Source organism: Triticum aestivum, chromosome 7D (genome assembly GCF_018294505.1).
Source record: "Triticum aestivum cultivar Chinese Spring chromosome 7D, IWGSC CS RefSeq v2.1, whole genome shotgun sequence".
In the NCBI taxonomy this organism is placed as follows: Eukaryota; Viridiplantae; Streptophyta; class Magnoliopsida; order Poales; family Poaceae; genus Triticum; species Triticum aestivum.
Window position 1 is genome coordinate 65,958,757 of NC_057814.1, and position 22,253 is coordinate 65,981,009.

The following is a 22,253-nucleotide window of genomic DNA, read 5'->3' on the forward strand; positions in this document are numbered from 1 at the left end:
GGCATAGACCTGCCACGTGGCGAGCAGGCGTTGGTTAGCACTTGACGGCGGCCGCCGTTAGGAGGTAACGTTGCCGACGGCCAGGGCCGTCGGCATAGATGTACGGACACCGTCGGGATAGGGCCTATGCCGACGGCCTTCCGGGCTACGCCGACGGATATGTTGCCGACGGCCCTATGCCGACGGGGGCCGTCGGCATAGGCCTGTCCCGACGGCCAATTAGGGCTATGCCGACGGCCAGGGCCGTCAGCATAGGGTGCGATTCCGGTAGTGCTGACGAGACGACCACAAATCACTCCGGCCGTATCCACACTAGTGCTACTTTGGTGCTTCTTTCCTTGGTCTCTCGTTGTTCTCTGCGGCGACTACGGTGATCTCCTCCCAATCTGCGACAGAGACAGCGCCAACGGTACTCTTCTACCCGTCTCCTTCTCGTCTTCTGTTCAATACATCTGCTTCAGCCTCCTTAATCTGTTCTAGTTTTGATACTGATCCATGATGTGCAGAGTTCAGTCAGGAGACGCTCTTCTTCAACTTGTGCTAGCTCTTGACTGAGCCAAGCGAGGTGATGCTTTTGCTCCATCTGTTCCTCCCTCCATAACCCCTTGTTGCTATTCCATTCATTTGAATGATAGTGGATTCATGAGCTGTTGCTTTCACGGACTGAAAATGTCCAGTTTTTGCTCATCCGGCGGTTCTCTGAAAACAATTAGTAGTATCTTCTAGTTGTCTCCTCTTCCTCCACGTCTCTACAACCATTTTGTTTTTGTTTGATATTTGCTGGTTCTGATGTGAACTAATGATGTGCAGAGCTGGATCAATTCTCCACCAGTTCATCCTCGGTAGCCATTACAAAGGACTCTGCAAATTGGATCTGAAGAGCTGCTATTCAGGGCAGGTACCCTTCTTCTACTTCCGTTTTTTTGGAAGGGTCTACTTCCACTTTATAAATAGCTAAAGGGTGCATTGCATGTGCTTTCACCAACAAATCAGGTTCAGGTAGCTACAGGATGCACTGCATATGTGCCTTCACCAACCAATAATGTTCAGCTTTGCTCCTTCAATCTTCTGAAAACCATTATGTTTGCATTTCAGAGTTTCAACCCAAGGACAATGCTATAGTGGTGTGTCGATCTAGAGCAAAGACAGATCGATAAAGGTCAAGATATGGAGGTTGCTGCTGGGGCCATGGGCCCTGTCATATCTAAGCTCGGTGAGCTCCTTGTTGGAGAATACAACCTGGAGAAGCGAGTAAAGAAAGGCGTCCAATCGCTCCTTACAGAGCTGGAGATGATGCACGCTGTACTTCGCAAGGTTGGTGAGGTGCAGTCAGACCAGCTCGACGAGCCGGTCCGGATTTGGGCTGGCAAGGTGAGAGACCTCTCTTGCGACATGGAAGACGCTGTTGACGACTTCTTGGTGCGTGTGGATGAGGGTTCAAGCAGCAAGCCAACGAACATGAGGAATCGAGTCAAGAAGTTTCTCAAGAAGACCACCAAATTTTTTGTTAAGGGCAAAGCACTTCATCAAATATGTGATGCCATTGAAGAAGCTCAGGATCTTGCCAAGGAGTTGGCGGACCTACGTAAAAGGTACGAGCTTGACATGTGTTGCACTACCAATGGTGCTACCATCGACCCTCGTGTGTTAGCTCTACACAAATATGTAGAGGAGCTTGTTGGGGTTGACCGCGCAAGGAAAGAGCTTATCAAAACACTGATTTGTGAGGACGGGAGTCCCAAGGAGCAATTGAAGACGATCTCTATTGTTGGTGTTGGTGGGCTAGGCAAGACAACGCTCACCAAAGCAGTCTATGAGAAGATCAAAACCCAATTTGATTGTGTGGCTTTTGTCCCCATGGGTCAGAACCCAGATATCAAGAAAGTTTTCAAGGACTTACTCTATGGCCTTGACAATGAAAAGTTTAGTGACATTCATAATACAACACGGGATGAAAATCTACTCATCAAGCAAATCAGTGATTACCTTGTGCATAAGAGGTATGCATAACGTAGTGCTTGTGTCCTTTTGTATATATTTCGGAAATGTGTGAAGTAGTGAGATGTATACTGAATTTCATATCTTCGTTCCTTATTTGTTATACTTTTATATCTGTAGTAGTTTTGTTCTTTTTTCAGCAAATTCTACTTCTTTCTTTTTTGCGCACATGCCTTATTTTTGTTATTCATGTATACTTTTAAGCAATTTCTGTTGCATTTCTTAATATTTTTGCATGCATATCCTTAGTGGTTATATAAGCATATGGTTTGCTTTAGTACCTTACAGTTTATCCTTGTTACAAACTTCAGTTGTATATAGATGACTTGCCAACTAATGATATCAAAATATTTGACATAGGTACCTCATCGTAATCGATGATATATGGGAAGAACAAATATGGAGATGTATAAATTGTGCTTTGTATAAAAACAAACTTCATAGTCGGGTAATCACAACAACCCGCAATATGAGTGTGTCTGAAGCATGTCTCTCTTCCAGTGATGACATGATTCACAAAATGAAACCTCTTTCCGATGAAGAGTCGCAGATACTCTTCCATAGAAGAATATTTCAAAGCGAGGAGAAATGTCCAGAAGATTTGCAAGCAGTATCAAGAGAGATACTGAAGAAATGTGGTGGAGTACCATTAGCCATCATTACAATAGCTAGCCTTCTAGTCAATAACCAAAGGATAAAGCAGAAAGAAGAATGGATGCATGTGCACAGTTCGATGGGCCGTGGAGTTACAGAAGGTGGTATTGTGAAGGACATGAAGAGGATATTATCACTCAGCTATTATGATTTGCCTTCGCATCTGAAGGCTTGTTTGTTATACCTAAACATCTTTCCTGAAGACTTTGAGATTAACAGAGATTGGCTGATATGGAGGTGGCTTGCTGAAGGGTTTATCCAATGTGACAAAGATGAAACCAGGCTGTTTGAGATCGGAAAGAGCTACTTCAACGAGCTTATGAACAGGAGCTTGATCCAGCCAGCGAAAACCAATTATGAAGGAACAGTAGTAACTTGTCGTATACATGATATGGTGCTTGACCTTATATGCTCGCTGTCAAGTGAGGAGAATTTTATCTCCATATTGGATAATGCGGAGTGGAATGCACCTAATCCGCAAAGAAAATTTCGCAGGTTATCACTTCATAATATCAAGGCAAAGGTTCAGAACCATCAGTTTGATAGCACTAGCCTGTCAAAAGTTAGGACCTTTGCTGTTTTCTCTCCTGTTACCTGTGATTGGTTGTCATCTCCCTCAAGCTTCCAATTTTTACGTGTTCTGGATCTTGGAAATTGTGGCAGCCGTGAAAGTAGCTCTGGTATCAGTCTCAAGTATGCAGGGAATTTAATTCACCTAAGGTATCTAGGGCTCAGGAATGCAGATGTTCACGACTCCCATTGGAGATAGGAAAGTTACAGCCTTTACTGAAAAAGGCTTTCGCCCCGCTTTATATATAAAGCAATGATCCAGATACAACCAACCTCATACAACTCCACACCAACACACACAGGGCAAGATACAAGAATGTTGGGAACAGCTACACCACCCAACACAACTCCAAGCCATCTACAGGAAGGAAGAGAGAGCGCCGCTTGAAGTCGCCGGGTGCCTCAACCGTGAACGAATCACAGCGAAGAGTCGGAGTTGTGCACGACGAACCGATTACTCCAAGGCGGAGCCTTCAACAAGGTCATGGCACCTAGTACCGCCACCGCCTGATCCGGGGATCGAGGTTTCCCTCGGAGCAACACGGAGGAGGAAGAGGAACCACGGCGACGCCTTCAAGAAGGATACGACGCCCGTAGGCGCCGCCGCCGCCGACCTGGCAAAGCCAGAAAGAGTTTTCACCCGGCAAGCCCTCTTCGCCTCCGAGACGGAGTGCCGCAAGCACGCTGCAGAACCACCGCCACCGACCATCATAACCAAGCTACCACGCTGCCCGCACGACCATGGTAACCGGCCAACATCCGAGCCGCGAGCTCCGCCCACGAGCATCGCGCCTCCCACCATCGAGGCCGCCGCCCCGGCATCCGAGACCACCCCTCGACCGCCGCCGCCGCACACCGACATTGTTAGCCGGTGAAGGGGCAGTAAAGACCCCCTCTTTCCGCCCCAAACAAGCTCCTATGGCAGGAGCGGCCGGCAGCCAGATCTGGGCAGGGAAAACGCCGGCGGCCAGCCGTGCTGCAGCCACCCGAGACACCCGATCTGGCACCTCCAAATCGCGGCGACGGCGAGTCCGGGAGGCACTCCTGCCTCCCCCTCACGGCGCCCTTGCCATTCACCGGCCAGCCGAGCCACACCAGAGCACAAGAGGAGCCGCCACCAGCAGCCGATTCATGCGCCACGACGGCCGTAGAGGAGGGGGTCAAGCATACCGCTGCCGCGCCGCCACCTCCGCCAGCCCGCGCCGGAGAAGAGGCAGCCACCCACGACCTGTGCCTACCGTAGCCCTTGCCGCCGAAGGAGAAGACGACCAGCCGCCGCCGCCGCCCCAGGCACACACCGCCACCGCGCCGTCGCTGCAGACGAACCGCCGTGGCGCTCGGCGTCAGCACCACGCCCCGGCCCGGGGTGTTAACCCGCGCCAACCCCACCGCGCGGGAGGACGAGGATGCCCCGCCGCCGCCGACGCCGGCCGGGCCCCCTGGCGGGGGCGAGGGAGGAGGGGAGGGGAGACCGGCGGCACGATCTAGGGTTCCCTCCCTGTTGCCATGCGGGGTCGACGCGGGAGGGAGGAGGACTCGGAAAGCTTTCCATTTTAGGAAGTTACAGCTTTTGCAGACACTAGATATACAAAGAACTACTCCCTCCGTTCCGAATTACTTGTCGCAGTTATGGATGTATCTAGATGTATTTTAGTTCTAAGATACATCCATTTCCGCGACGAGTAATTTGGAACGGAGGGAGTAGCATAATAGAATTACCTAAAAGTATTGTTCAACTAAGAAAATTGATATGTCTATATGTTGATACTGGCTTGAGGCTGCCAGAAGGAATGGGGAACTTGACGTCCCTCGAAGTGCTGCAGGAAGTAAACCTAACTTCATCTCCTCATATTGTGAAAGAGCTGAGCCATTTGACAGAGATTAGGAGGATCGAACTTCACTGTGATAGTAAGGCCGTGGATCTGATCAATATGGATATATTAACTGAGTCCCTAGGCAACTTGCAAAAATTGCAAATTCTGTGTATTGATTTTGGTGGCGTATTGTCGGAGTGCATACGTGAAAGCTGGGTGCCCCCTCCACACCTCCATACTTTTCATTCATGGGGCACCCACCTAGGGTCGGTCTTGAGACTTCCAAAGTGGATTAACTCAACGTCGCTTCCCCACATCTCCAGCCTGGCCATATTTGTGGAAGAACTGCAAGGGGACGACATTCAGATAATTGGGAGGCTGCCTGCTCTTCGGCATCTGGGCCTGCGTGCACGTCGCGTGGTCGGAACGTTGGTTGTGAGGGCTGATGCATTCCCATTCACGAGATGCTGCTTATTCTCTTTTAACCACTGAACCACTGTAGGCACCAGCATCTCTTTTGGTTCGTGTGCTGGTACCACTGCAGCTCCCAATAACGAAGGCTCATTCTCTCCAACGTATGTGAATTCAGTCTTTTGCTACACAGAGGCTTCTGCACGTTGTTCATGATGAACTGTTTTTTTTTCTGCATATGCTTTCAGAAACGCAGCACCGCATTTCCTTTGTTCAGCCAAGAGTCAAGACTCGTATAATAAAATGTTGCATTCAGTTGGCACTATTTGTAACAGTACTATTTTCAGGTTGTGCTGTTTTGTTTTTCTTGGCTTATTTAAGTTATTAATGAGGAGTTGATGGAACTCCTCTTGGCTTGTTCTCTTTTGCTTGGCACTTAAGACTCGTAGAATAAAAGGTTAGCTGATTGAACTCGTGTTGTAGCTTAAGATTTGCTTCATGTTAAGATTTCTCTTCTTATTGCAACTGGGTCTAATTCTGAATCTCCGATAGCACGTCACTGGGGGTCGTTTGGAGCCGATTCAGCAGCTACTCGTGTATAGCTTCTCAACATACTTAACCATTTTGGGTTTCTCAACCATATACTGGAAGAGATTTTCTAGCAGCCAAGGAGTCCTCTTTGTTGGTGGTTGGAGTTCTGTGTGGAGTTCTCTACAAACTGTCGAAAACAAGCCTTTTCAAGCTGTAGCCGCCTTGAAGCCGAGTTTGTTTCAAGGAGAGAGGAACGTTAGGAATGTCTCCTGATCCCCTCTCATGCCTCCCAACTATAACGGCCACGTGTTAATCCCTGCGTGATTGAGTGACCGGGGTAGTGGGTTGCTAGCAGGATTCTCCAAGATGATAACGCCTAATTCATCATCTAGCTCTGGAAATTTACAGAGGAATATATAGATCCCTAAATCCTCATCGAGGTGTGAGATCGACAACTGCTCCAGATCGCTTCACTTTTTTTCACTTCCACGTATTTCTTTTTCACAGATGATTCCCTCGGCTTGTGTTGGAAGCAAATGCGATTACGTTCATGGTGATGGTGGATGATTACCACCATTCGTCTTTGTGCTAATGGCCCTGTTTGGATGCATAAATTAGAGTTAGTTTGGACTCATCTAACCTAAAAATATCCAAATAAGGAGGGTTAGTTTGGGTTAGCTGCGTCTAACCCATCCAAAAAAAACTAACCCATCCGAGAGGTGTTTATTTAGGTTAGTTCTCCTCGAAACCACTAAAAAAACACATTTTTCTCTCACTCTCCCCGCAGCAGCCTCGTCCTATCCTCCCGTTCCAACCCCATCGTCTCCCCGCGGCCCGTCCGTCCGCCGGTAAGCAGTCACGGCTCCTTGCGCGGCCCGTCCCCGTTGGCCTCGGCCAACGCGGCTCCTTGCGCAGGGATGGCGGATTCGGCCGGCGGGCTGCGCGAGAGGCCAACGCGGCTCCGTGCCAGGCGCGTCCCCGTCTGCCTCAGACAGCGCAGCTCTTGGCCAATTGATTAAGAAAGAGTATTTATTGTCAATTTAATCCTGCCATCCAAACACCTCTTTGGTTAAAGTTAGTTCAAGGTTAGTTCAAGATTATGACCTCTAACTAAGTTAGAGTATCCAAACAGGGCCAATATTGGTGATGGTAGATGAAATTTACGGTGTTGGAAGCCTGTTCATGTTGGTGTCCCGCTTTTCTTGCTAATCCAACATGGATTGGATGAGCGACACTGAGAATGAACATGTATGGTCGTACTACCGAGTTGATGGACGCTGAAGCAATGTAAAGCATTTCTAGTAGACTCCTTAAAAATTGACCCTTAAAAACGCGTATGAGGGGCATTGTAAACCATTTTTACAGTGTGAAATTGCCTCGAGCAGACCTTGTAAATAAAACTGCATCTTACTGTAACTCAATTTTTTCCTTTTTTTTCTTTCTTCCTACCTCCCGACAGAGCCTGTCTCCGGCGACGGCGTGCCTCGCCCCGGCACCCCAGCTCGCCCCGGCGCCGCCCGCCTCGCCCCTGCCTTGCCCTGGCGCCGCCCGCCCCGACCGCGCACTCCCTGGCATGGCTTCCCGTCCCCGGTTGAGCCCGGCACCGCCCATCGCCGCGCGCGCTCCCTGGCGTGCCCGCCCGAGCTCCCCGCCGCCGCCTGCGACCCGCCGTCCTCCCTGCCCGCCCTTCTTCGGCGCTGCCCCGCCCCGATTCGGGCCGCCGGTAGTCTGCTCCGCCCCGCCTGTGGACAGCCTCGCCTCGGCAGTGGAGGTCGAGCTGGCGGCAATTCGGACCGGCAGCGGCAAATTCCGGTATGCGGCGGCTTCTTTCGATGTGCGGCGACGGATTTCGGTGAGTTTCGGGTAGATTCCGGCCAGTTCTGCGGCGGTGCGTTCGGACGAGGTTTGACCGGTTTACAGGCTAAACTGTATACTGCCTTCGAAACTGTACATATGAGGTTCTCGCGGATGGATTTTCAGTGCCCTTTAAAAAGTTTAAGGGCCCAACGAGCTTTACGGGATCTGCTAGGGGTCATTTTTTCGACCGAAACTGTAAGCACATCTTTTTTTTACGGGTTTGACCGCTTTAAGGGGTATACTAGAGATGCTCTAAGCATTCTTGTTAGAGCATCTCCACTCGTTTGGCCTCCCAGGAGGCATTTTTTCGCCGGTTGGGGGGCTGCCAGCGCAAATTTTGGCCTAGGGGTGAATTTTTTTTCACTCGTTGCGCCCCCAGGAGCAGTGTTGGGGCTCGAGGAGACGGTGGTGCGCTGGCGCGATGGCACGCATCGCACCGGTGGGGGCCAACACGGGAGGCGCGGAGCGTCCAAGCGTACCTCTGCTACCTCTTGAGCACTGCGTTGGTTTTTCCTTGAAGAGGAAAGGGTGATGCAACAAAGTAGCGTAAGTATTTTCCTCAGTTTTTGAGAACCAAGGTATCAATCCAGTAGGAGGCTCCTCAAAAGTCCCTCGTACCTACACAAACAAACAAGAACCTCACAACCAACGCGATAAAGGGGTTGTCAATCCCTTCACGGTAACTTGCGAAAGTGAGATCTGATAGAGATAATAAGATAAGATAAATATTTTTGGTATTTTTATGATATAGATTGGAAAGTAAAGATTGCAAAATAAAGATAGATGGAAAACTTATATGATAAAAGATAGACCCGGGGGCCATAGGTTTCACTAGTGGCTTCTCTCAAGATAGCATAAGTATTACGGTGGGCGAACAAATTACTGTCGAGCAATTGATAGAAAAGTGCATAGTTATGAGATTATCTAGGCTCATCGGAGAGGCCTTGGAGATGATGTAGAGGCCCTCCGTGGTCCATTCCCCCTCCGGCGGAGCGCCGGCGAAGGCTCCAAGATGGGATCTCGCGGATACAGAAGGTTGCGGCGGTGGAAATAGTTTTTCGTGGTGCTCCTGGATGTTCTCGGGGTACGTGGATATATATAGGAGGAAGAAGTAGGTCGGCTGAGCCACGAGGGCCCCACGAGGGTGGGGGCGCGCCCACCCCCTAGGGCGCGCCGGGCACCCTCGTGGCCATCTCGTTTGCTGCTTGACGTCCACTCCAAGTCTCCTAGATTGCGTTTGTTCCAAAAAGATCGCTCCCGAAGGTTTCATTCCGTTTGGACTCCGTTTGATATTCCTTTTCTTCGAAACACTGAAATAGGAAAAAAAACAGCAATTCGGGCTGGGCCTCCGGTTAGTAGGTTAGTCCCAGAAATGATATAAAAGTGTAAAGTAAATCCCATAAACATCCAAAATGGGTAATATAATAGCATGGAACAATCAAAAATTATAGATACGTTGGAGACGTATCAAGCATCCCCAAGCTTAATTCCTGCTCGTCCTCGAGTAGGTAAATGATAAAAACAGAATTTTTGATGTGGAATGCTACCTAGCATAATTCTCAATATAATTTTATTTATTGTGGCATTAATATTCAGATCCAAATGATTCAAGACAAAAGTTCATATTGACATAAGAAATAGTAATACTTCAAGCATACTAACAAGGCAATCATGTCTTCTCAAAATAACATGGCTTTAGATGGTTCATCCCTACAAAATCATATAGTTAGGCTATGTTTCATTTTCATCACACAAAATACTCCCATCAAGCACAACCCCGGTTTCAGCCAAGCAATTGGTTCATACTTTTTAACGCGCTTCAGCTTTTTTCAACTCTACATGAGCGTGAGCCATGGATATAGCACTATGGGTGGAATAGAATATGATAATGGAGGTTGTGTGGAGAAGACAAAAAAGGAGAAAGTCTCACGTTGACGAGGCTAATCAACGGGATATGGAGATGCCCATCAATTGATGTCAACATGAGAAGTAGGGATTGCCATGCAACGAATGCACTAGAGCTATGAATGTATAAAAGCTCAACAAAAGAAACTAGTGGGTGTGCATCCAACTTGCTTGCTCACGAAGACCTAGGGCATTTTGAGGAAGCCCATCGTTGGAATATACAAGCCAAGTTCTATAACGAAAAATTCCCACTTAGTATATGAAAGTGACAACATATGAGACTCTCTATATGAAGAACATGGTGCTACTTTGAAGCACAAGTGTGGAAAAAGATAGTAACATTGTCCCCCTTTTATTTTCTTTTTTTGGGGCCTTTATTTTTTTTATTTGGCCTTTTTTTCTTGGCCTTTCTCCTTTTTTATTTGGCATTTATTTTTTTTTATTTTTTATTTGGGGACAATGCTCTAATAATGATGATCATCACACTTCTATTTATTTACAACTCATGAATTACAACTCGATACTAGAACAAGATATGACTCTATATGAATGCCTCCAGCGGTGTACCGGGATGGGCAATGAATCAAGAGTAACATGTATGAAAAATTATGCATGGTGGCTTGGCCACAAATACGATGTCAACTACATGATCATGCAAGGCAATATGACAATGATGATGCGTGTCATGATAAACGGAACGGTGGAAAGTTGCATGGCAATATATCTCGGAATGGCTATGGAAATGCCATAATAGGTAGGTATGGTGGCTGTTTTGAGAAAGATATAAGGAGGTTTATATATGATAGAGCGTATCGTATCACGGGGTTTGGATGCACCGGCGAAGTTTGCACCAACTCTCAAGGTGAGAAAGGGCAATGCACGGTACCGAAGAGGCTAGCAATGATGGAAGGGTAAGAGTGCGTATAATCCATGGACTTCACATTAGCGATAAAGAACTCATATACTTATTGCAAAAGTTGTATTAGCCCTCGAAGCAAAGTACTACTACGCATGCTCCTAGGGGAAGGTTGGTAGGAGTTAACCATCACGCGATCCCGACCTCCACACATAAGGAAGGCAATCAAAAGAGCACCCTGTGCAACAAATTTGTTACACAACTTTTACCATACGTGCATGCTAAGGGACTTGCCAACTTCAACACAAGTATTCTTTAAATTCACAATTACCCAACTAGCATGACTCTAATATCACCACCTCTATATCTCAAAACAATTATCAAGCATCAAATTGATCATAGCATCCAATTCACTTCCTATGATAGTTTTTATTACACCCAACTTGCATGCCCATCATTCTAAGACCAATTTTATAACCATAGCAAATACCATGCTATTCTAAAAGACTCTCAAAATAATATAAGTGAAGCATGAGAGATCAACAATTTCTACAAAATAAAGCCACCGCCGTGCTCTTAAAAGATATAAGTGAAGCACTAGAGCAAAATTATCTAGCTCAAAAGATATAAGTGAAGCACATAGAGTGTTCTAATAAATTCCAAATCATGTGGGTCTCTCCCAAAAGGTGTGTACAGCAAGGATGATTGTGGTAAACTAAAAAGCAAAGACTCATATCATACAAGACGCTCCAAGCAAAACACATATCATGTGACGAATAAAAATATAGCTCCAAGTAAAGTTACCGATAGACGAAGACGAAAGAGGGGATGCCTTCCGGGGCATCCCAAAGCTTAGGCTTTTGGTTGTCCTTGGATTATCTTGGGGTGCCATGGGCATCCCCAAGCTTAGGCTCTTGCCACTCCTTATTCCATAGTCCATCAAATCTTTACCCAAAACTTGAAAACTTCACAACACAAAACTCAACAGGAAATATCATAAGCTCCGTTAGTGCAAGAAAGAAAAACCACCACATAAGGTACTGTAATGAACTCATTCTTTATTTATATTGGTGTTAAACCTACTGTATTCCAACTTCTCTATGGTTCATACCCCTCGATACTAGCCATAGATGCATCAAAATAAGCAAACAACACATGAAAAACAGATAAAAAGAGAGGTGAACGGGAAAGAGAGGGCGAATAAAACAGCAAGGGTGAAGTGGGGGAGAGGAAAACGAGAGGCAAATGGCAAATAATGTAATGCGAGGGAGATGAGTTTGTGATGGGTACTTGGTATGTCTTGACTTGAGCGAAGACCTCCCCGGCAACGGCACCAGAAATCCTTCTTGCTACCTCTTGAGCACTGCGTTGGTTTTCCCTTGAAGAAAAAAGGGTGATGCAGCAAAGTAGCGTAAGTATTTCCCTCAGTTTTTGAGAACCAAGGTATCAATCCAGTAGGAGGCTCATCAAAAGTCCCTCGTACCTACACAAACAAACAAGAACCTCGCAACCAACGCGATAAAGGGGTTGTCAATCCCTTCACGGTAACTTGCGAAAGTGAGATCTGATAGAGATAATAAGATAAGATAAATATTTTTGGTATTTTTATGATATAGATTGGAAAGTAAAGATTGCAAAATAAAGATAGATGGAAAACTTATATGATAAAAGATAGACCCGGGGGCCATAGGTTTCACTAGTGGCTTCTCTCAAGATAGCATAAGTATTACGGTGGGTGAAGAAATTACTGTCGAGCAATTGATAGAAAAGTGCATAGTTATGAGATTATCTAGGCATGATCATGTATATAGGCATCACGTCCGCAACAAGTAGATCGAAACGATTCTGCATCTACTACTATTACTCCACACATCGACCGACTCCTGCCTGCATCTAGAGTATTAAGTTCATAAGAACAGAGTAACGCATTAAGCAAGATGACTTGATGTCGAGGGATAAACTCAAGCAATATGATATAAACCCCATCTTTTTATCCTCGATGGCAACAATACAATACATGCCTTGCTGCCCCTGCTGTCACTGGGAAAGGACACCGCAAGATTGAACCCAAAGCTAAGCACTTCTCTCATTGCAAGAAAGATCAATCTAGTAGGCCAAACCAAACTGATAATTCGAAGAGACTTGCAAAGATAACTAATCACACATAAAAGAATTCAGAGGAGATTCAAATATTTCTCATAGATAAACTTGATCATAAACCCACAATTCATCGGATCTCGACAAACACACCGCCAAAAGAGTTACATCGAGTAGATCTCCAAGAAGATCGAGGAGAACTTGGTATTGAGATTCAAAGACAGAGAAGAAGTCATCTAGCTAATAACTATGAACCCGAAGGTCTGTGGTAAACTACTCACAACTCATCGGAGAGGCCTTGGAGATAATGTAGAGGCCCTCCGTGGTCGATTCCCCCTCCGGCGGAGCGCCGACGAAGGCTCCAAGATGGGATCTCGCGGATACAGAAGGTTGCGGCGGTGGAAATAGTTTTTCATGGTGCTCCTGGATGTTCTCGGGGTACGTGGATATATATAGGAGGAAGAAGTAGGTCGGTTGAGCCAGGTGGACCACGAGGGTGGGGGGCGCGCCAGGCACCCTCGTGGTCGCCTCGTTTGTTTCTTGACTTTCACTCCAAGTCCTCTGGATCACGTTTGTTCCAAAAAGATCGCTCCTGAAGGTTTCATTCTGTTTGGACTCCGTTTGATATTCCTTTTCTTTGAAACACTAAAATAGGCAAAAAAACAGCAATTCGGGCTGGGCCTCCGGTTAGTAGGTTAGTCCCAAAAATGATATAAAAGTGTAAAGTAAAGCCCATAAACATCCAAAACGGGTAATATAATAACATGGAACAATAAAAAATTATAGATACGTTGGAGACGTATCAACCTCGACAATAGCGGCGGCGGGGCCGAGGTCGGCGAGCACGAGCGCGATGAGTGCCGTGGCGACGAGCCGGCGGAGCAGCACCAAGCACGGGAACGGGGCGAGGAGGCTGAGGCAGACGAGGAGGACCTTAGAGGCGGCCATGAGGAAGAGCACCGATGCCCAGTGCCTCGCCGCGGCCAGCGACGCCCAGTGCCACACTCCAGCGCGCCGTGGTGGTACCGAAACATGCGCGCGTTGCAGACCCCGCGCACCGCCGCGGCCTCCGCGTCCGCGGCCACGCGCGCGCCCCCTTGGCGGCCGCGCACGCCCTGTCGACCGCTCGCCGGACCGCACCCGTGCTCGCCGCGCCGGCAGTCATCGCTCACCTAGACGGCGGCTGCTTGCTGCGCGGTGGTGCCTGCAGAGATTCGTCGGCCCGGTTGCTGGGTTTGGACTCAAGGGAGCCGGATGCCACGGGAGCATCTCCCGAGCGAGTCAAAGCCGCCGACGTGCATCTCCAGCCCCCCCCCCCCCACACACACACACACACACGAGGATGACGGCCACTCCAGCCCGGCCATGAGGATGCCGACCACTTCGCCCGGCCTGGAGCAGTCGGCGGCCATCAGGGAGCTAAAGGAAGAAGCCGCGGGGATCGAGAGGAGAGCAGGGAGGTGTGGGGTAGGTGGAAAGAGAGGGAAGAGAGGGAAGAGGTGGCTCGCTGTGGGCCAATTGCATGCGGAAAAATAGTGCCGGTCTCCCCAGCTCGTCCCCAGCGCGCTGGGTTTGGACTGGGAGCGCCGGCTAAAACTTTGGTCAAATCCGGCGGAAAACGAGGTCTCAGGTGCACGGCTGGACATTTTTTCACTACAGGCGCAAAAAAAGTGGTCCTGTGGGGCTGTTGGGTAGTCAAGTCGCTGCAACTGACCATTCTATACTGAACTTGGAGCATTGCGTTCGAGCAGCACTGCAGTAGCAGTGCTCACATGCAAAGGGGAGTGAGTGCAATTTGAATTCGGAGCTAGCTGACTGATGTGAGTCAGTCCAATGGAACGGAAATCCCGGGTAGATGAACCCGGGAGTGAAAAGTACATTCGTTAAAAATATTTTAAATTTTTCAAAAAAAAACAGTTTTTTTAAAGATGCTTGAGTGTGTGATGTTCATACCAAATTTTAGAATATTTGGATATCTAAGTAGCTCTTAACAAAAAGACAAATCTGGGTCTGTGATTTTTTTTACTGTTTTGTGCTTGTTTGGACCTGTTTTTTCTTTTTAGCTGAGAGCTACTCAAATGTCTGAAAAATGTGCTGAAACTTGACATGGACATCATGCACTCAATCATCTTTCAGCACAAGAAAAACGGAATTCTTTGGATTTTTCTATTTATTTTGAATTTATTGTTCATCGGGTGTAGATGAGCTCGGGCTCCTAATTGGATATTCAGGACCGTAAGTTGTACTCTCTTCATTCTTTTATGTAAGGTGTACTTTTCTTGGCATGGTGACCAAAGCACATAATTTCAAAAAGAATTAGGGCAAAACTATCCTAGATTAATTTGTTGGTTAGCGACAAGTAAACCAATTATGCAAGATAGCACATCTGCCTGTACATTGCAACGGGAAGAAAAATAATATGCCAGAGAAGGCCCATTACTTATTCAATCTACTTTTCCTTTCAATCAAGGAGATTTAACGTATGAAGTTTCTGAATATTGTAGGAAACATGAACCATTTTTAAAATCCAGAACAGGTTTTTGAAAATTATGTACACTTTCAGAAAAAACACGTATCAGAAAAAGGAACATATTTTAAAAATCACAAACATTTTTAAAACACCAACTTTTTTATAAAAACATGGACATTATTTGAATTTGTGAACATTTTATAAAATGGGAACATGTGTTGAAACTTCATAACATTTTTCAAAAATGTGTATCATTTATACGCGAAATATACTTTGAATTGTGAAAATTTCACTAAACCAAGAATATTTTTTGAATTTGAGCATTTTTTTAAATGCCATTTTCTTTTTAGAAATCTTGAACAATTTTATAAATTAATATTTTTTTCAAATGAGATACTTTTTTCAAGTTCCGAATAGTTTTCAAAATAGTAAAAAAAAATGGAATTCTGAACATTTTCCAAAATTAATAAAAAATTGAAAATTTGAACTTTTTTACCTTGGTGGCCCCGTATGTCAATGAACACAAGAATATTCTGTGCTCCAAACACCCGGAGCAATGTGACGACTGGATTACATGTGAACACATCAGGACTTTCGGCAGTTGGTTGCAAACACGTCTCATGGGTGACAACGCTGTTTCTGATGAGTTGTACTCGTTGGCCAGGGGACCATCTTCGACTGTATTGACTTACAAAGGGTACGAGATAAATGGAAATACATTTTACACAATCACCCAAGATCAAAAGAATACCAACCAAAATAGTGGTGTCCACTTTGATGCAGCAACCAAGAGGGGAAATGACACATATTATGTACATAGTGGACATATGGGAATTTGACTATGGACATGATTTTAAGGTCCCTTTGTTTCAGTGCAAATGGGTCAATCTGTCAGGAGGCGGGGTACAGGTAGACCCACAGTACGGAATGACAACAGTGGATCTGAACAATCTTGGGTACACAGACGAACCATTCGTCCTAGCCAATGATGCGGCGCAGGTTTTCTATGTGATGAACATGTCTACCAAACCGAGAAAAAGAAAAGATAAAAAAGCGAATACATCATACGATGAGCCAAAGCGCCACATAGTTCTTTCAGGAAAAAGAGACATCGTGGGAATGGAGGGCAAGGCAGACATGTCTGAAGATTATGAAAAAGTTTCATGAAATTCCTCCCTTCAAAATGAAGGCTGACCCAAACACCATGTTAAACGATGAAGATTATCCATGGTTATGGCGCAATAAGCAAAGAACACAAGCGAAGAAAAAGTGAAGACTTTCTCTCCACAACTATTACGATGATGCCTTTGATCTAGAATATCACTGCAATTACATGTCAAAAAATAAAATCCATTTGTAATAGATGAAGAATACTTTTCAATTTCAATTATGTTGATGCCTTTGAAGTGCTTTTCAATTTCAGGGTCATTTAGCTCAAAAAATCAGTAAATGCATGAAAATACCAAATGAAGTCAGAAAGGGTTGAAAATTGATGATGTGGCTTTGAATGGTCATTTTGAACGCACAAAAAGTCTAGAGTTCAAATAAGTTCAAAAAAATGAAATACCTTTGTAACAAATGAGTTTTCGTCCGAAACCCTGATACTTCGAAAGAGATTGTCTGTTTTGTACACGAAGTGCATCCAGTTTTTGTTGTAACCCTCTCAACTTTTTAGAACATGCTATGTGGGTGAAATGATGATACCATGCCAACTTTCAACCTTTCCAGAGTTCATTTGCTTGCCTTTCAATTTCAGGGTCATTTAGCTCAAAATAATCAGTAAATACATGAAAAATAGCAAATGAAGTCAGAAAGAGTTAAAAATTGATGATGTGGCTTTGAATGGTGCATTTTGAACGCACAAAAAGTCTGGAGTTCAAATAAGTTCAAAAAAATGAAATCCATTTGTAACATATGAGTTTTCGTCCGAAACCCTGATACTTCGAAAGAGATTGTCCGTTTTGTACACGAAGTGCATCCAGTTTTTGTCGTAACCCTCTCAACTTTTTAGAACATACTATGTGGGTGAAATGATGATACCATGCCAACTTTCAACCTTTTCATAGTTCATTTGCAGTGCTTTTCAATTTTAGGGTCATTTAGCTCAATAAAATCAGTAAATGCATGGAAAATAGCAAATGAAGTCAGAAAGGGTTGAAAATTGATGATGTGGCTTTGAATGGTGCATTTTGAACACACAAAAAGTCTGGAGTTCAAATAAGTTCAAAAAAATGAAATCCCTTTGTAACATATGAGTTTTCATCCGAAACCCTGATACTTCGAATGAGATTGTCCATTTTGTACATGAAGTTCATCCAGTTTTTGCCGTAACCCTCTCAACTTTTAAAACATGTTATGTGGGTGAAATGATGATATCATGCCAACTTCCAACCTTTTCAGAGTTCATTTGCAGTGCTTTTCAATTTCATGGTCATTTAGCTCAACAAAGGAATCAACTAAAAAGATTTTTACAAACCTCTAGTATTTTTGAAACTAAAATTATATAAAATTTATGCAAATAAAATTATCAAAGTATTTTTTGTTCAAAACATTAATAGCAAAAAGAATTTTCATAAAGAAATTTTTTGTTAGAAACTTTAATAGCAAACTAAAATAACAAAATCTGTTTTTGATTAAAACAGATATTTAAATTAACCTAAAAATTACCAAATTGAATATAATGATAAAATACAGTAATATTAAATAGCAGGAAAAAGAATCACTCAAAAGTCTATTTTTATAGTAAACTTATTCACAAACTAGTGATTCACATAAATTTCATAGAATTCAAATTTAAGCTATTCAAATTTGAAAACCAATGGCACTAACAAAAAGTTTATAATTTTTGTGACCTAAAAGCAAAAAGAATCACTAAAAAACTGTAAGTAGAAACAAAAGAAAATAAATAAAGCAACAAACAAAACAAAAAAACTGGAAAAAAATAAAAAAATGCCACCTACTAGGCCACCACGACCTGAATACGAATAGAAACCCAACCATGGGCCAGGATTCAGGCCCACAGAAGGCCTAGTAGGCCCACATGCAGATACAGTGTGTTTAGCCCCGGAAGCCTGCATTAGAGAGGTGCTCGACATCGAAGGGGCAACAGGGCTTATAAACAGGTCCTGGCCTCTCTCAGCTAGCGAGGTGGGGACTAAACTCCCACCACACCGCGGCTGTGCCAGGCACAGGCTATTGGTCCCGGTTGGTGGCAAGAACCGGGATCAATGCTCACCTTTAGTCCCGGTTGGTGCCACCAACCGGGACCAAAGGTCTTTGCATCCCGTCCTTTGGGCTGCTAGAAATTGACCTTTGGTCCCGGTTCGTGTCGCCAACCGGGACCAATGTCCACCTTTAGTCCTGGTTGGTGCCACCAACCGGGACCAAAGGTCTCTACTTCCCGCCCTTTGGGCTACTAAAAATTGACCTTTGGTCCCGTTTCGTGACACGAACCGAGACCAAACGTGGTTGCTATATAACCAACCACTTAGCAAATTTCACTCCACCCGCCATTCCTCTCTCGACGATGCCGCCAGGCTGCTGCTGCTACGTCATCGCTTGCCTCGTCGCTGTCGCCGAGCTGCCCCGACGTCATCGTTGCCGCGCCCCGGCCCCATTCAACGCCGTCGCCGCGCCCCTGCCCCGGCATCGCCTCCCCGAGCCACCCCGAGGTCGCCGTCGTCGTCGCCTCGCTGAGCCGCCCCAAGGTCGCCGTCGCCTCCTCGAGCCGCCCCGACGCCTCCCCCGCGCGCCCCTGCCCCAGTGAGCCCCTGCCCGATGAGATGAAATGAGCGCTAGTTTGATTGAAAGATTGCATTATAGCTAACCTTCTCAATGGAATTTTTTGTTGCAATTCATTGTTCATAATTCCATTGCATCTGGTTAGGTATTGAAACATACTGTTATAATTCTAGCTTTCTTATTGATGTATAAAAGTTATTACCAGGAAGCTCTGCTGTTATATGGTTGTGCTATATATTTCTTTGAATATCATTTTGGGCTGAAGTGTTTGTCTTGAGTGTTGATGCTAAAATTACAAGTTAGTTGGATCAGCATTTGGAATGTTTGCCGATCGCTCCGACTCATGTCTATTTTATCTTGAACTGAAGAATGGACTAATTCCAGAAGAGCTTGCAACACTAGTTAAATTGAATGATTGCATTATAGTCAATTTTTGAGTCAATGTTCTGCTGTAGTTCATTCATGTTCATGATTCCATTAACATCTGGTTAGGGATTGACACATAGTGTTATAATTCTGCCTTTGGGTTGCTTCGTTTGGAATTCCATGTATAACTTCACTTTAACTGCTAACCACTTTTGAGGAATAATTGCTTCATGTAATCTTCGATCTTAACATATGCTTGAGAAAATGGAACTTGTATAGTTTTTTTGGTTCATAGATTTTTTGTTCATAGCAATGTTTTTCCATGTATGTATGTTTTTTTCAGATGAGATGAGATGAGATGTATTTTTTAATATTAGTGAATGGTAATGTAATTTGGTTCTAAGTCAGTTAGGTAAAAATGCATAAATTGTTTAACCCATGAATAGTAAATGATGTAAAGTAATGTAACAAAATAACTTTATGACTTCTGGTCTATACTTCCTGTTGCTTGGTGGATGTTGAAGATGTCTCATCAAATAACAAGTATGGCATATCGAAAGTAACCAATCCATAGTTCTCCATGCCCATCCAACTAAAGTTGTTAATACCAATCATATCCAACTTAGAGAGTGCATAAGGAGTGCCAAAGTAACTACAACATTGACAAAATAAACACTTGATTAGTTATTCTACCTGATAACATCCATAGCTAGAGAGACTTCGTTATAATCACTCATGTTATTCTTTTGAAACCATTTTAATTAATGACAAAGGTATTTCTGATATTACTCATTATAGAAATCCAATGACTTCACTCCAACATCCAATGCAAATTTCCCTTGTTCACTCTTACCAACTTCATTATACACACGAACTCTAGTGCCTAAAAATAGAATAACTGAAAGTGATAATGACATTTAAATGGTTGTTGTGAACGTGACAAGAAAAATGGAGTTGATACCTTGTGATGTTACAGGCTCTACAAAGTCAAAAATACCAACAACGATGGCTACTAAGTAAGTTGGCATGTGACGTGTTGATTATATATTTGACCAACGTCATTTATAATCATATGTCACACTTCACTTAAGTGGCAAGTTTGACAGTATCACGTGGCTCATGTTATATTTCTGACTAACGTTGTTTATAATCATTTGTCACAATTCATTTGTTACCCAATAATTCTTTGTGCTTTTATTGTTCTAGATAAGATTAAATAACATTTTGGTCACTTGGACTTGATTCAGGGGATAAGCAACTCATCCGGCCACTCCCATCGCTTCTCGACGCCGGCCATGGCGCCTAAGAAGAGGCCGTCTGCAAGAGCTTTTCGCCGTGCTCAAGATCGATGGGAGGAGACTGTCAGCAAATTCTGCAAGGGAGATTCAGAGAAAAGGGCAGACGTAGAGGAGATCTGCAATAGGTTTCCCAGCTTGCAGATGTGCGTCGACCACGCTAGGGGCCTCATCGCCGTGGCTACGGATGATGAGAAGAAGATGATGTTCCCCAGCGGCCGTGGAATTCCTCATGTCGCTATTTTCCTTTGGGCTATGAATGAAGCGGAAAACTCACCAGATCCGCAGCGTGCTAGGTGGTATGAGTACCGCTCCCGCCGTCGCGCCCCTCCAGCTCCAGTAGAAGATCTCGTCGGCGTCGTGGTCGATGTACCAGCTGCAGTGAAACAGGTGATTGTCCACTCTGACAGCGAGGGAGAGAGCAATGAAGATGAGGAGGAGAAGAAGGAGGAGGAGGAGGAGGAGGAGGAGGAGGAAGAGTCCAGCAAGGGGGAGGAGGAGCCAGGTGCAGACGTGGTGGTGGAGGTGGAGGACGACAACGAGCAGGAGCAGCTGGTGGTGGAGGTGGAGGACGACAGCGAGGGGGAGGTGGCGCAGCAGCTGCAGCTGCCTGCTGGCGACGACCTGTACATGGTGGCGCCGGGGATCCCGCAGCTCGGCGACATGAGCATGCCAATCGAGGCGGAGACCCACATCCGCATCGGCATTCGCCACTCTAACCGCATCAAGAAGATGAAGGAGATGCAGAAATGAAGAAATGCGGTGAGTGTCAGTTAGATAAGTGTCAGTGTTTATGTTCAGTATGCTGAACCTGTTATGTACTGCAGCTGTTTAAGCAATGTCAAGTTGTTATGCACTGGAAGTGAAGTTGTTATGCAATTAGATGTTTAATTAAGTAGAAATGTTTTCCTCTATGTTGCATTCCACAAAATTATAGTAGCATAAGAGAGGACACTTCTCTCTATATGTATAGTAGCTAGCGTCGAGCAAGCATAGAGATAAGAGAGGACACTTCCCTCTATTAGCTAGCTAACACAATATGAAACTAAATTAACCCTCCAAACCTCCCCCCTTTCCAAAACAAAAACAAAAACCCCAGCTCTTGCCAGCTGCTGGCGCGTGAAGGCATATTGATCCGGGTTGGTATTACCAACCGGGACTAAAGGTCCTCCTGCCTGGGCGCCCCGCAGCGGCCACGTGGAGCCCTTCTATCCCGGTTCGTAAGTGAACCGGGACTAAAGGGTTTGGGCTTTAGTCCCGGTTCCTGAACCGGGGCTAAAGGGCCTCTGGAACCGGGTCAAATGGGCCGTTTTCTACTAGTGTTATAAACAAATTTCTCATCAAAATATAAGATAAATCACGGGCATGATTTGATAAATATTTGTTTACACAATCACATTAATATGGGCAGGTTTTATATCCCGTTGCAACGCACCGGCGTTTTTAGGAATATAATAGAGATGGTTGTGTGCATTGGTCGATGCAGAGTTAGGGGTGATCCTCCATTTCGGGAAAAAAATTATGTGTCTTTTTCTTATTTTTCCTTTATTTTTTTCACAATGTCTATGGATTATACCAGTTTCTGGACATTATTAAGTTTGGAGTATCTAGTTTTGTCTCCAACTCCAAATCCTACCTTTTTCCACCCGAAAGAAAAACCGCACACACGGACACGTTAGTGGAGGCTG

General features: G+C 45.1%; 1 protein-coding gene across 1 annotated transcript; it reads left to right on the forward strand.

Moving 5' to 3' along the window:
• The first annotated feature begins 1,152 nt into the window (after positions 1-1,152).
• Positions 1,153-5,528, forward strand: LOC123170818 (disease resistance protein RGA5-like). The gene is made up of 4 exons (XM_044588564.1): positions 1,153-2,000; positions 2,359-3,397; positions 4,481-4,811; positions 4,918-5,528. Exons 1-4 carry the CDS (start codon positions 1,168-1,170, stop codon positions 5,526-5,528), a joined length of 2,814 nt encoding a protein of 937 aa, XP_044444499.1. The 5' UTR covers positions 1,153-1,167.
• Positions 5,529-22,253: the final 16,725 nt, after the last annotated feature.

What these genes read in the sequence shown, in the direction of transcription:
- LOC123170818 (XM_044588564.1), top strand. Translation starts at nt 1,168, where the DNA reads ATGGAGGTTGCTGCTGGGGCCATGGGCCCTGTCATATCTAAGCTCGGT. An exon ending in GATTACCTTGTGCATAAGAG is followed by an intron (nt 2,001 to 2,358) that starts GTATGCATAACG and finishes TATTTGACATAG; the next exon opens with GTACCTCATCGTAATCGATG. An exon ending in TAGGGCTCAGGAATGCAGAT is followed by an intron (nt 3,398 to 4,480) that starts GTTCACGACTCC and finishes TTGCCGCCGAAG; the next exon opens with GAGAAGACGACCAGCCGCCG.